Source organism: Triturus cristatus, chromosome 6, assembly GCF_964204655.1.
Source record: "Triturus cristatus chromosome 6, aTriCri1.1, whole genome shotgun sequence".
Taxonomy (NCBI): Eukaryota; Metazoa; Chordata; class Amphibia; order Caudata; family Salamandridae; genus Triturus; species Triturus cristatus.
The window spans coordinates 417,934,416-417,948,801 of NC_140589.1; the positions used below are offsets into that span (position 1 = coordinate 417,934,416).

General features: G+C 42.8%; 1 protein-coding gene across 1 annotated transcript in view; it reads left to right on the forward strand.

The window, feature by feature from the left end:
- The first annotated feature begins 1,122 nt into the window (after positions 1-1,122).
- Positions 1,123-14,386, forward strand: part of LOC146817232 (uncharacterized) — a 94,164-nt gene continuing 80,900 nt past the window's right edge. The window contains exons 1-2 of the mRNA XM_085609601.1: positions 1,123-1,440; positions 8,487-8,549. Coding sequence (XP_085465727.1) covers positions 1,215-1,440; positions 8,487-8,549 — 289 coding nt within the window. The 5' untranslated portion in view covers positions 1,123-1,214. The remainder of the gene's footprint in view (positions 1,441-8,486; positions 8,550-14,386) is intronic.

Below are 14,386 nucleotides of genomic sequence, written 5' to 3' on the forward strand. Positions count from 1 at the left end.
AGCGCTTAGAGACCTGTCGGTGATTTAGCGCTATATAAAAATAAAGTAACATAATATAACATATTCCAGAAAAGTATTTTCACCAGCGGGGTAGTATTGATAATACTTGCCAACTTCCCAACTACAGTGTTTGGACCACTAACTACAGGATTGGCTTTGTTATGTTGTAGGAAGTAGCTCAGCCTATGCAATCTTCCTCTACAGGATTGCTCTGTGCGGATTCCCTCCTCTTCAAGTCCCGATAGTCACGACTAATGACGTAGGGACAGAATGTTTAAATAAAGGAATTCAGAGGGCATTGCCTCTAAGTGAAACTAGTCCTGGGGTGCGGTGTTGCCTGTACATTAATTGCGGCATTCAGAATATATCATTATAAATACACCATACTGTTATATCCTGCTAATGCTAATGCAATGCCATTCTACCACCAGTGGAATGTTAGCGTGATGATGCTGTCAGAATGTTGGGAATCTGCAGTGAGTAATGACAGTTGCATGGGCTGAGCTGCCTGCTGGCTGCTCCTGGTGGGGTCTTTATCTGGTCTACTTATGGTCTCCCTGTGATCTTGTACCATCCTCTAATAAACCTCTCTAAATTATCTCAACTGAGTGGACTTGATCACTACAGAATTTTGGAACTACAAGCAACTTGAAAAATACAAACCCTCCTGCAACTCAAATCAAGTTATCTCAACTGGCATCCTGACCCCACCAGTGACCTCCCATCAGTCGCCCACTAGCAGTTTGCCAGTTGTTCCTGTGAGGAAAAGCGTCTGGGGAGTTCTTCTTCTGCAGCTGCCCATTCAGTCTTGGGTGTCTACTTTCCAGAGCTATTGCTACGCGTCTTTAGCTGCGCCTTCATGTGAGGGTAAGCCTAACGTCTGGGGAAATGCTTTGCCTGCGGGCAGGCTAAGCCTGACGCTCTTCAAGTACAGCCCCTGCATCTGCCTGCTGTTCCCACAGCATCACAAGTGCCTGTTCCAGTCTCAGGCTCTGTTTCTTCTTTGTCTACAGCGTCTCAAGAAGTCTGTTCCTGTTGTGCCTACAGGGAGTGAGATTTAGTTTCACACGTTCAATTTCGTAATTTGATGTATGCTCAAACAGCTTGACATTCCTTGCACAAGTGAAGTCATCTCAACACCTGGCAACAGGTCTTCAAGGCTAACTACGTTTCGCCTCTACGAAGCTACAACTAAGTCTACGCGGCAACTACAAATGTCTACTGTGTCTCCTGAACTAAGTTATCCAGTTTTTGCCTCCAGTGTGAAGTCCAGAGTTTCTGTTGTGAGTAAAGCTCATTCGTGTCTGTTTGGTGCAAGTTTTTGGCCTCTTCTGATGGATTCCCTGCCAGCCCTGCTCCTGTTTCTGCCCATTCCATCTATTGGCTCTTTGGTGTTTTCGCCGGTTCTCTTTGCCTCCTGCTTGTCTGGAGACTTATACGGTGAGCAAAGTGTATTTTCAATTTTGTTTTTATCAGTGTTTGTTTTCCCTACTACGAGGCCAGTGATATTTGCTCACTGTACTCCTGCACACAGTTTTATTTCATTTATTTTTCCGTATCTCTACTTCATGAGGTTTGTCATGTGTTCCTACTCATGTATTCGGGTACTTACCCGTAAAGCTAACAGTTATGTTGCTTTGGTTCACTGTGTGGTAGCTCCACACTTGTTGTCTGTACAAGGATACCTCTCGTTTTTCTGTTTACCCTACATAAGATGTGTTTTTCTTTTGTGCATCACTCTATTCTACCTCCCTCCTGGGAGCTATGCAAGGGTGCAGCCTCTTTGCATTAAGTATATGGGTTCCCACCCTTACACTGTCAATTCTCATGCAAAGGTTACAGTCCTATTGCATAAGTGCGGGTTCCGACCCAAACACTTTCAGTTTTACAGGGAATTCATGCAAAGGTTACAGTCCTTTTGCATTACCATGGGTTCTTACCCGAATATTCCTTTCGTTGTTAGGAATATGTCATGAGTACCTACTCATATGTGGTGTTTCAACACAGTTACATTTCTACAGTGCACGGTGTAGTTTTTCCACACAAAGTTTGTCCATACACTTATATGTGTATGTGGAGCATTCCCAGTTTTGTGCACAACTCATCTCTATCTTAAGAATTTAGTCATGGGTTCTCACCCATGCGTCCTAGTTCACATATTTAGCTTAGGTTTATACCATATTTGGTGCTTTCGTGCTTTCATTGCTAGGTATGTTCTGTTTATATTCTATTTTTATTGCTATTTTTGCACTGTTATCTTTGCATTACAATTTTGTCATTGTCTTATGATAATGGTGTTTAGATGGGAAATTACTCTTATATTTTTCCTCATCTTCCTTGTTTCTTTCTTCTTTTCTGTTTTCCTTCTGAGGTCTTCTTCTCGTGACTCTTGTGGATTCTGTTTTTTTTGTTTTTTTTTGTTTTTCTGTCGTGTTTTTTTTTCCTCTGCGTTCGTCGGTATCTGTTGCTCTGTGTTCTCTTCATTTTCCATTCCTGTTCTGGCCAGTGGGTGTGCTTTGGGGCAACTTTTGTGTTTTCTTTTATCCGTTTCTCTTAAGTTGTTGTTTTTTCTTCTTCGCTGTTGTGTAAGAAGGGAGGATGGTTTCTATGTTTGATTCTTCTCTATTTCTTAATTTCTCTCTGGTTGTTTTTCTCACACTGCTTTTCTTATGATCGTTGTTCTCTCGTTGTTGCCCTCCTTGCTTTTGTAAAATGATTTTGCTTTCTCTTTCTCAGGTTCTTCTCTTATGTTTCTAGCTTTATGTTTTCCGTATAAGAAAGGGGGATATGTCATATCCTGCTAATGCTAATACAATGCCATTCTACCACCAGTGGAATGTTAGTGTGATGATGCTGTCAGAATGTTGGGAATCTGCAGTGAGTATTGACAGTTGCATGGGCTGAGCTGCCTGCTGGCTGCTCCTGGTGGGGTCTTTATCTGGTCTACTTATGGTCTCCCTGTGATCTAGTACCATCCTCTAATAAACCTCTCTAAATTATCTCAACTGAGTGGACTTGATCACTACACATACACACAACAAACTGACAACAAGGGCGGTCCCAACCTGCCTCCTACTTTTGCTGTTCTTCAAAGTAGGACGCCATGCTAAGGGTCTGCTTTGGCTGGTGTCTGGACCCGGTCTCGGCTGTTGGCGTCAGCCTGAGGTTTTTCTACACCTCGCTGAGGGGCTGGAGATCTCCCTGCCATAATCTCCTGCCTGTGGGACCTGCTGCAGGTTAGCATGCACTGTCCTCAGTGCAGTGCGCTGCTGCTCATCGACTGCTGCTGGGCCCCAAGCTGTGCCGTCTTTGATCTGCAGGCCGCACAATGCCAACTCAATTCTACAATAAAGACAAAATAGGAAAAAGAAGAGAAGAAAAAAAAGCACAGAGGGAGGTGTGGCTGACACCTCAGTGGTTGGTGGCAGTGTGAGCCTCCTCCATGTCGCAGAGGCTGTTTTCCACTATGTTTACTTCCACTGTGTACCAACAGTGCACCTAAGCTGCTCCAGGTTGGTGACATCTGTTTTCTACCTATGGACATATACTTTCACAAGCAAGAATGCAAGATTTTTCAGATGGGACTTAATGGATGACACTCTGGGCTGATTTGTAGTGTGTCCCATGAGTGAGAAGAGACAATACCTCCAACCATTATATATCTGACAAGGGGAGCAAGTAACCTGTGCTACTCTTCTTCACCGTCCCATCTGTTCTTTGTACTGGTGCGACCACCCTATCAGCCATATCCCCAGTGGTGCCATTTCTGATGGATGGCCCCCCCATCTGTGCAGGCAGCAAAATGGAAGGATTGGGTGGAGCATCTTGAATCCTATTTTGCAGCTATAGACCTTGACAATGACAGACGCTACCCTATGCTTCTGCACCTGAGAGGGCCAGCCATACACAAGTTGGGAAAATCAATTGCAGAAGGTGGTCCCTCGTGCACGTATGGCATGCCCACCTGAGAGAGCTAGCATGCACCTGTAACCTGCCTGACAAAAACAATGAGATCAGAGCTCAGTTCATTCAAGGTTGTTCCTCCTCCCAGCTCCAAGAGAACATTCTTCACGACCCGAGAATGTCCATGGCGGACATGTTGACCATGGACAGGTCAAAAGAACTACACAAAGTGTGAGCCCCACACATGGAGGCTGCACTGCAGCAACATATCAAAAAGGAGCCAGTCAATGCTATTGAAGTGAAAACCCCAGACAAAAAGAAGACACACACGACTACATCAGCACCAAGAATGTGCTATGGATGCAGAGGTTCTTAATCTCACCAAGGAACATGCAAGGAGCAAGGCAAGTGATGCTCAGCATACAACAAACTGAACCACTTTGTAAAAGTTTGCCGTTCATCAACACCTTCGAAAGGTCAGAGGCCCAAGCTGGTCAATACTCTGGTTGCATCAGACATGTCAGTGGACAATGGAGACATGGACGATAATGATGTTGAGGGTGCGGTCTACGTGATGCATGCGTTACAACCGGAAGGATACCCCCAAAAGCACATCCTAAAATGTAGCATACTCTTGGTTGGGCACCAGGTGAAGGAAATGGCCCGAATAGGGTCACTCAGGTCACTAATGTCATCCTCTCAGCCTTCTATTAAAATGAAGAGCCTGGCAGACAGTAGAGAATGCAAACCAATAACTGTTTATTCAGAGTACACTCAAAGCGGAGCCCAATCTGCCCAGCCGCTCCAAAGTACTGCAGAGGGACTGACATCAGTAGGTATAACGATACATTATGTATATTTTCAAAACCAAGGTAAACAAGCCAATCATGGACTTTTCCAGAGAGATGCAGCTGGACAGTAAATTACAAAGGAGTAAGTTTTGATTCTGATGCTGGGCACATATAATCTATCTTTGAAGGTTACTCTGCATGTGCCCCCCACTAGACAAGTGGGAGAAGGCTTACATCTCAGAAGAAAGGTATGTACTAATAAGAACAGTGCATTCATTAGTGTGGCGAAACTCAGTTCCGAAGAAACATAACCTAAAGAAGGCAGCTTCTCAGAAATGGCAAAGAATTAGTTTTGATCATGATACAAAATTGTACCTGTACACAAAATGGCGCAGCGAATGCTAACTTATGTAAAACAATGTAAGAACATAGGGCCCCATGCATCAAACTAAAAACCGGTCGCAAAGGGCAGACACACATAATCTGCCCCTTTGCAACTGGTATTTTTGCATTTGGGATGCATCATCCCAAATGCAAAAATCACAATTTAAGGAATCACAAATTTGCTATCACTTAAATTGCAATTGCATTTAAGGAATCGCAAATTTGCATGCCTCAAATGCAATGCATGATGATATTTAAAATAGCGATTTCACTATTACGGGACACTAATTACCGTCAAATGAAACTTGATGGTAATTAGTGAAAACTTTGAAAATTGCACTCTTCAAAGTTCAAGGTTACACACACACATGCCCTTTGGGGCATGTTTGTGCGCAACATGGGTTCACTTAGCAATTTCATGGGTGCTACATGGTGTCATCTTGGCACCCTAGCACCCTTGAAATTGCATGCACAATTTGCGAGTACCTAATGGGTACTCGCATTTTGCGCATGCAATTCCCAATCATTTCTATCGGCCTCTAGGCCCATAGGAATGAATGGGAAGCAATTCCTTAATTGCGACTCGCAATTAAGGAATTTGTAGGAATCACTAATTTATTTGCAATTCCAACATGCATAGCAATAGCGAATCTTTAATTGCGAATCCTTAAAAATCGCAATTAAGGATTCACTATTGGCTATTTTGATGTATGTGGGGGATAATTTTTATTCCAACAGACCCTCCTTTTAGCAGAAGCTTAGTCATTTTGGCGTAATAAAAATAAAATCATACAGTTTAGCAAGTTATGAATATATTTAAGAGCATTCCATATCTTCAGCATCCAGGGGGGAATTGGTAAGGAGGGAAGAGGTCTCAAAAATACCATTGTCTATCTGCATAAGGTCATCAAGCTCTTTCTGAAGCATTATGGTTGCGTTAGTATCATTAACTGATATTCTTTTAGGAGAGAGAAAAGTGGCACAGTAGGAACAGCATAAGGGAAGACACTGGACCAAAACACAGCAAGAAATCAAAATCACAATGAAAAGATCACCTTTTCAAGGATCCAACCCCACCCACCGAACAATGACCAACTCCAATTGCCACTCTCCATTCCTTTTACATTTTCTAGAATGTCTAGAATGTGTTGGGTAATATTTTTTTCCACATTAGTTATCCCGACTACACACTGGTCTCCTACTACTGCACACACACCACCACTCTTAGCTAAGATGACGTCAACTGCATATCTGGTTTGCTCAGAATATATTCAAATGCTTTCCAATTGGGTGGTGATGTCACGCAGGGCTGCCACTGTGGAATTTGCCAGTATCTGTAGCTTACATCCAAAATATTCTCTAGCCCTTTCACCTCTAGCCATGGGGGTACCACCAAAGGTAATGATGGAGGAGAGAATATACCTGAAAGTGATACCATTTCTATAGTTACTAACTTCCAAATCTGTCACTCCGTCACAGAATTCAGCTGTCAACGTTCTTTTTACCCACTGTACGTTTGGCTTACCATATTTACAAGGCACACCTAAAGGGAGCACCATTCTTTAAGCAACATCATCTGTGCCATTATGAACATTCAAATAGGTACCATTAGACAAAAAATAGAAACCCAGGTGTGCATAAAGTGGGCCTTGATAATCTACAGAGGCATATCTAGTATTAAATCCTGCGGTGCTTGGATCCTTCCTTTTTTCCAGCGACATTGTATTTTTAAACAATATTATCCCGGAAAAATTGACATACAGACAGAATAATATCCGGCTTTTCGAGTGACTGTCAAGTCTTGGTAATGCCATCCTACCAAAGTAATGTTCTGCTCTCTCATACACAAATTATCCCAATATGTATTATTGTCACAACCTGGATATCCCTTTCCACATGGCTTCCTATAATATAGGCATAGACCGGGATACCCCAGTCCAAACTCAGTCCGTACCTCTACAAAGTGTGCTGGGCGGGTATACGTATAATTGACGAAGACAATGGGTAAGCAGTCCATAAACTTGTAACAGATTTGGTAAGATAACAAGCTGTACCTCCCCCAAATAACCTTTTCTGTGTGTCTAGGAATACATTCCTCTGGACTGCCTTTTTTGTATGAACTTGAGAAACAATCTTGCGTCTAGTACATGATGGTGCATTCGGATTACATTCCAAAACCCAAGACACCCCGCCCAAGATCAACAACAACAGTAACACAAGAACAACACAGAGTATTTTTTGCTTGGTAGACCAAAATTTCTGTACGTGAACAAGGGGAATTACTGGCTGCTCTTCATCAACAACAATTCTGCTAAAGGGATGCATAGCAACTAATAAAACTAGGGAGCGAAATTGCCAGAAAGAGAAGTATATAAGTTCCCATTGTCCATCAGAGCCTCACTGGTACAGGCTCCTTTTGTCCATCAAACGTTGGCGCTCTTGAGCACAGGCGGTGGAACTTGCTCAGTCCTAAGCTCTTGATGTATCCCACGCTGATCAGGATAATGTACCCCCAAGGGGATACGTTCAATCTATCCTGTTCAATGTTCAAACAGTGCACAAATCTCACATCACCTCAACTAACTCCGTTGGTGTCAGTCCAACTATGCATTCTTACCTTGAATCCGCAGGGTTGAGTTTCGCAGAGACGTTATGGACCAACTTCCCAGTTCCCTACCTTATAACCTGTGTATTGATGATTCACTAGGGATACGTAGTAGGGTTCAGGTAGGAGGGCCAGGTACTGGATGCTTGATGACTCTTTGTTGTTGACCAGCAAGGCAACAAGAACTAGCATTCAATATTTTATTTCTACCCTTATTGACATTAGTTCCTTTCCTAACCAACTACGTTCTTGGTTGTAAAATTAAAGATGTTCCTACCTGCGATCTGAAGATGATTGTACTGCGTCCAGATATTCTTGTTGTAGTGGATGAAAATCTGAAGATAGTTGTGTAGGGCGTAGTTTAATTCACTAGGCTCTTCTATGTTGTTTGTGCTATAACAATAAATATCACACAATTAGGACTTAGCACATGAAAGGACTTGACACTTAAGAACACTATCAATTGTTATTGATTTGCTTTTACAATTATACCTAAGGCCAGACTGTATCCAAGCTCTCGTATCCACCACTAACGTTGAAATTCTATAGCAAGTATAAAAAACACATATGCTACTGAGTCTCAATACAAAGGCTAATGTTAATAACTTGCTCAATGTCCATAAATTTTGAAGACAAATGTTTTTTCTGTAATTCTGTAATTATTAGAGAAAGAGTTTTTCTAAAAAATATTTTGTGTTGTATTAAACAACACTGTTGCAAATTGCTAATTCTTTCTTGTGACGTGCACCACTAAGCTTAAGCATACACTTAGCTTTTCTCTGTTGTTGTTGTCTTTTCCCAAGATTCAAGCTCTGATGAAACCGGAATGCAGAAACGTCGAAGAAAACCTCTGAATCAATTTGCAGGTAAGCGTACTTGAAGTCAGAGTTCAGCGTCCCTGGATACTATCTCTGCCAACAACCGGAAGGCTAAGCACCTTCCAGAACTGGGTGTGGCTTCAAATAACCTTACCACACCCAAGATGGCCACCACGTCAATGTGCGTACAGAGTACTGCGGCATGGTCAGAGGTAATTTCTTCCCTGCAGCGCTCTGGAACAGACATGCTAAACCTGATCGGTATCACGCTCTGTAAGTGTTTTGTTTTGTTCCACAACTGCGTCCCATCTTTGAGTACAACATTAAAAATATGTGATAACTGCGCATAGATGTATTACTTAAACTCCTTCAGCCAAGAATATCGGTCAGACCAACTTCCTTGATTACCAAGTACAAGACATAACCAAATTCCTTGGTTACCAATTACAAGACATAATGACACACATTAACATATCGCTGTTGTTATATAACCCGTCGTGCTGGTTGCATGGGACAGGGGTGGACTTTTTATTGGGATAACAGAATATTGGAATTAATATGAAGCCCTTGATTTATTTATCCCTGGCACTGCCGTACAATCTAGATGGGTACAGTTGAGATGGGCAATCATGACAGTTGATACTATGGCAAAGTACACTCTAACTTACACAGTCTTTCCCTGACTAATCTGACTTCTCTTTCGGTGCACTATTCCTCAGCTGAGGATGCAGATTGTACCTGGTGACTCCAGGCACAGCAGGAACAGCAAAAAAGGGTTCCTGTATAGCTCTTATCTCTGGTGGAACAGCCTCATTCAGGATGTTGTCATTCTCCTTGTCACTTTGCGTCCATGTAAGGACAGCATAGCTACATGGAACAAAACGAGGAATCTGTTCACACTCCTGGTCAGTTATCCCCTCCTTAACCCACTGATCATAGGGTAGCGGCAGGAGCACCCTCCTACAGTGGGAAGCGTGAATCCAGTTCCTTCAACCAGTAACTTTAATGGTTGTGCGGGTTGCCAGCAAGACCTGGAGCGGCCCCTTCCAGCTCTGTTCCAAACTCTTCTTCCTCAGAAAATTCCAAACCAATATATAGTCACCTGGCTGAATATCGTGTCCGCGCCCCTCTGGGATAGCTGATAGGGACTCACAGACCTGTTGGTGAATAGAACACAGACCTTCAGTTAACTGGCATAGGTAATCAATCAACATGGTGTACTCAATATCAGAAAACCGTTGAGGATGCAGAACGCCCAGACATTTGCCAGGCATCCGAACACAACCTCATACAGTGACAATCCTGTCCTAGAATGTGCTGTAGTTCTTGTTGACAAGAGTGCTAATGGCAGAGCATCTGGTCACTGTAACCCTGTTGTCTCCTGAATCTTTGCTATTTTCAGATTGAGAGTACCATTGTACCTCTCAAACAAGCCCGCCGACTGCTGGTGGATTTTGCTTGATGTGCAGACCATCACAAATTAACTGAATAACCTTGGCATTGAAATGACTTCCGTTATCATTCCAAATCAAACGGGGCAATCCGAAATGAGGAAAGGACTCCTTCAGGAGCACCCTTTCAGTTGTAACAGCTGTATTGTCTTTAGTGGGATAAGCCTCAACCCATTTACTGAATACACAGACCACCACCAGAACATACTTCGAATTGTTGCACCTTTCCAATTCGATATATTCCATTTGAAGGACTTTGAAAGGGAAAGTGGTTGGTGCAAAATTACAAGGAGGTATAGAAGTACCTTCCCAAGGATTATGCATCATGCACACTATACAGTACTTCACTAAATGTGCAGCTGTTTTTGCAATATTATCATTCTGCCATACAGGGTCTAACAGCTTGCCAATACCCTTTGCACTGATATGGGCTGGGCCATGAGCCATTGTAACTACATGGAGTACATATGCATCTGGCAACATCAATCTTTGTTTCCCTGACTTGTCAATCCAACATCCCTCATCATTCAATTCTGCTGTACTTTCTTGCCACACTGCTAACTCCTCTCCTGTAGCTTTACCATGTATCTCTTTCATGTTCTCAAGTGTATCTTGAAACATGGTGATTTCAGGCACCCGCCTAGAAGGACCTGCTACAAACATTCTTTTCATTTTAGTCCGAGCTGTTTCCTCAGCTGTCTGATCTGCAAAAGCATTTCCCCTACCTACATCGTAAGTGACTTTTTGATGGGCACTACACTTTACTACAGCCAATTTCTTGTGGATGGTCAAAGTAGACAAAAGCCTCCATATGAGGTGCCTGTGCTGGATTTTGATGCCATGGGAAGTAAGAAACCCTCTCTCATCACAGAGTCGCCCAAAAATATGCACAACTCTGAAACCGTACTGGCTGCCAGTATAAATATTGACAACCAGTCCCTCACTTAATTTACAAGGTCGGTTTAGGGCAATACGTTTGGCAGCTTGGGCTGACTGATAGGGAACTCGTGATGTCTCAACTACTGTATGCAGCGTAGTGACAGCATATGCAGCAGTTGTAGTGCCATCTGGTAATTTAAAAAAATAGCCATTGACATATAATTCCCCTAGTGGGTCAGATAAGGTAACATCAGTCAAGTATACCCATCCTTTCATCTCTTCTTCCGTCCGAAAGATGCAATCATGTGTATCAACTGTATAGTTCTCAGAAGGGAGGGTAGTAATGTGGCTGGATTCAGAGAGGCACATCATTTAATCGTGATGTGTTTGGCAAACAAAGTTAACTCATAACCAGTCAGACGTGCACGGGTGAAGTGCTGTGCCCTAGTCTTATACAAAAGTGAATCCACAGCATGGGATACCATAACTGTGAGGTCAGTATCAAGTATGTGTCCAGCCAATTGCCTAATAGATACAGCCACAGCCGCAACCGCTCTTAGACAGCTTGGGAGGGCTCTTGCAACAGGGTCAAGAACAGCGGAGAAATAAGCACACGGCCATTGCTTATCTCCAAATTTTTGTGTTAAAACAGAAAGCGCAATACTGGCCATCTCATGGACTTACAACACAAATGGTTGAGTGTAGTCTGGAGTGCAAAGTACTGGAGCCAAAGAAAGTGCAGTTTTCAATTGCTCAAAAGACTGCTGACATTCAGCCTCATGTACATCCTTCAGTGTTAGTGAAAGCAGAGGTTTAATTAGTAACGAGTAGTTAGGAATCCAGTGCAGATAGTAGGAAGTGATACCTATAAAAGCGCGCACATCTTTCTGAGTTTGTGGAAGCAGCATTTTGACAATGGTACTGATGCGCCCCGGGGTCAATCTCCTACCCTCCTCAGACAGTAGGCGACCTAGATAAGTGACCTCCTATACAATATCAACATTTAGAAAGGGACACCTTATGTGCATGTTAGACCAAATGCAACAATAATTTAACTGTACTGTTTTTCCAACCTTATTCCGTGTCAGAAGTGATGGGCACGTCATCAACATACTGCACTAATACATTACCTGAGGGAAGTGAAAGGGAACCCAATTGTCTTTTGAATGCTTGACTATAAGTACTCGGGCTTTCAGGATCGCCTTGAGGAGCTCGACAGAACCTAGAACTCCTACCAGCTAGTGTAAAGCCAAACAAATATCTACTATCCGGATTATTAGGTATACTAAAGAAAGCATCTTCAGGTCAATGACAGAGAAATATTTAGCAGTAGAGGGAATCATTGACGAAAGAGTTGTAATATCATAAACCACTGGAAACTGAAGAACTTTTATTTTATTAACCTAGCGCAAATCAATCACATAACGATAAACATCTTCATGATCATCAGGGGAACCTGAGGGCTTCTTTTTCAGAATTGGAAGAATAGGGCTATTACAAATATTAGCTGTTGTCTCTTCAACAACTCCTTTCTTTAATCAAATCCTGTATGATTTGCAATAGAGCTCGCTCTCCTGCCTGTGGTATTTTATTCTGAGGGATATGGGGCAAAATAGCACCATCCTGAATCTGAATCGAAACTGTAGATATCTGTAACAAACCCACATCTGTGTCACCTGTCACCCACAGAGTGGGTGGCACATCTTTAAACTCAAAAGGGAGGGGTACATCTTTGGATAAACACTGCTTAGTGCATGCCACATCTGGACCCATGGTCATATAGACACCTGCCGGAGAACAATAAATTGTGGCATGCAGCTTCTTCAAAAAATCCAAACCCATAAAATTCTCGCCACAAATAGATGTCAACAAGAATGGCGAATCCACAGTGAAAGGACCAATAGTCAATGCAAGAGGTTTTAAAATTGGGCTTACAACCGGTACACCAGAAAAACCAACTGACACATTGTTATGGCAAGACAGAGCCACCCCAGGGACCATATTTCGAGAAAAATTACTTTTTTTCACACCTGTGTCCACCCAAAATTCCTGTGTCGATCCTTGCAGTTCTGCTGTTACATAAGAACCACACTGGTCAACAGGTATTGGAGCTGGACCCTCACTCTGCTCCTGTCTGTCCTAGCTGTAAGACATCCCTGTCACTTCGTCCATGTCATAATCATCATGATAGTACTGTCCATCCAGAAGATCATCAAAATAATTATTATCAGAACGACCCTGTGAGGCTGCAGCATTTTGAACTCTGTCTGCCCCACCAGCTCCATGACCCCTTCCACGAGAATCTCGTCCTCTAGGGACCGTCACCTTCTGCAAAAGCACAGGATACTCACTACACCAATGTCCCTCCTCTTTACTGTACTCACACTGATTAGAACCCAAAGGCATAGTTGTTGGCAGCCTACTAGTACATGGAAGCTGTCAGGCAGGGCCACCTTGTCCTCTCGCATTCCCCCTAAAAGCCTGTTGTAACAACACCTTTGACTTTAAATCCTTATGTCTCTTCTCTGTCCTCTCCTTTTCATCATTATCACTATGCTCGTAAAACTGTGCCATATTCAAAAAGGGAGAGGAGGTGGACCAATTACTCTCAGAAGCTTGCAATCGAGTCGCAATTTCAGGAAGCAAGTTAGAAACAAACCTATTGACAAACAACTGAATACCTCCTTCGATGGACAAATCCTGTCAACTATAATCTAAAAATGTGCCTTCAAATCGAGTGAAAAAATCAGACACACTCTGATTTTTCTTCTGCTGACAGGCTGACAATTTTTCCCAATCCATCTTTCTTGGTGGAATAAGAGAATGCATGTACGTAATTATGCGACCTGGCTATGCTAAAATCTCCGCTCGAGGATTATCACTGGACTTCCTTTCCTGATTCCATGCCTTAATTTGATCCCAAGTACCACCCAACCCTGGAACAGGATCTTGAGTATGAACCTGCCTCCAAATATTGACCGGTACAAGAAGACGAAAATACATTTCAATATCCGCAAGAGTCATCACCGTGGAAGAAGCAGCTTCAGTCAGTTCTTTATAATAAGAAATGGAATTCTTCCTAGGATCTGGTAAATGAGTCTTAAGAGATAAAACCTCACTTATTTTCCATGGAGTATAAACCCATTGCTCCTGAAACCTGGCTGCCACCACCGCCCGAGTAATATTACCATGGCCATCTGTTAATTTCGGTATCTCGGGATGATAGATGGGATGAACCTCTCAGGTCGGAAACTGGGACACTGTGGTGGGACTTTTCTCAAGCAGCCTACCCCTGTAAGCAATCAATGTTGTAACACTGCCAAAAACTTGGCCAGGCTCCATATTACTAGCAAATACATGTGCTTTAATATCATAGAAAACCTGTGGCACAGGATCCTTGAAACACTGCTCCCAAGGATTAATCAGCGTTGCAGATATATTCTTAAGGGCATGCTGTTGTACAAAGGGCTCTTAATCTTTCATCACACTACAAACATCTTCTACACTGTAAATAGGATTACTACCCCACTGCGCAGCCTGATTAGCTACTACCTT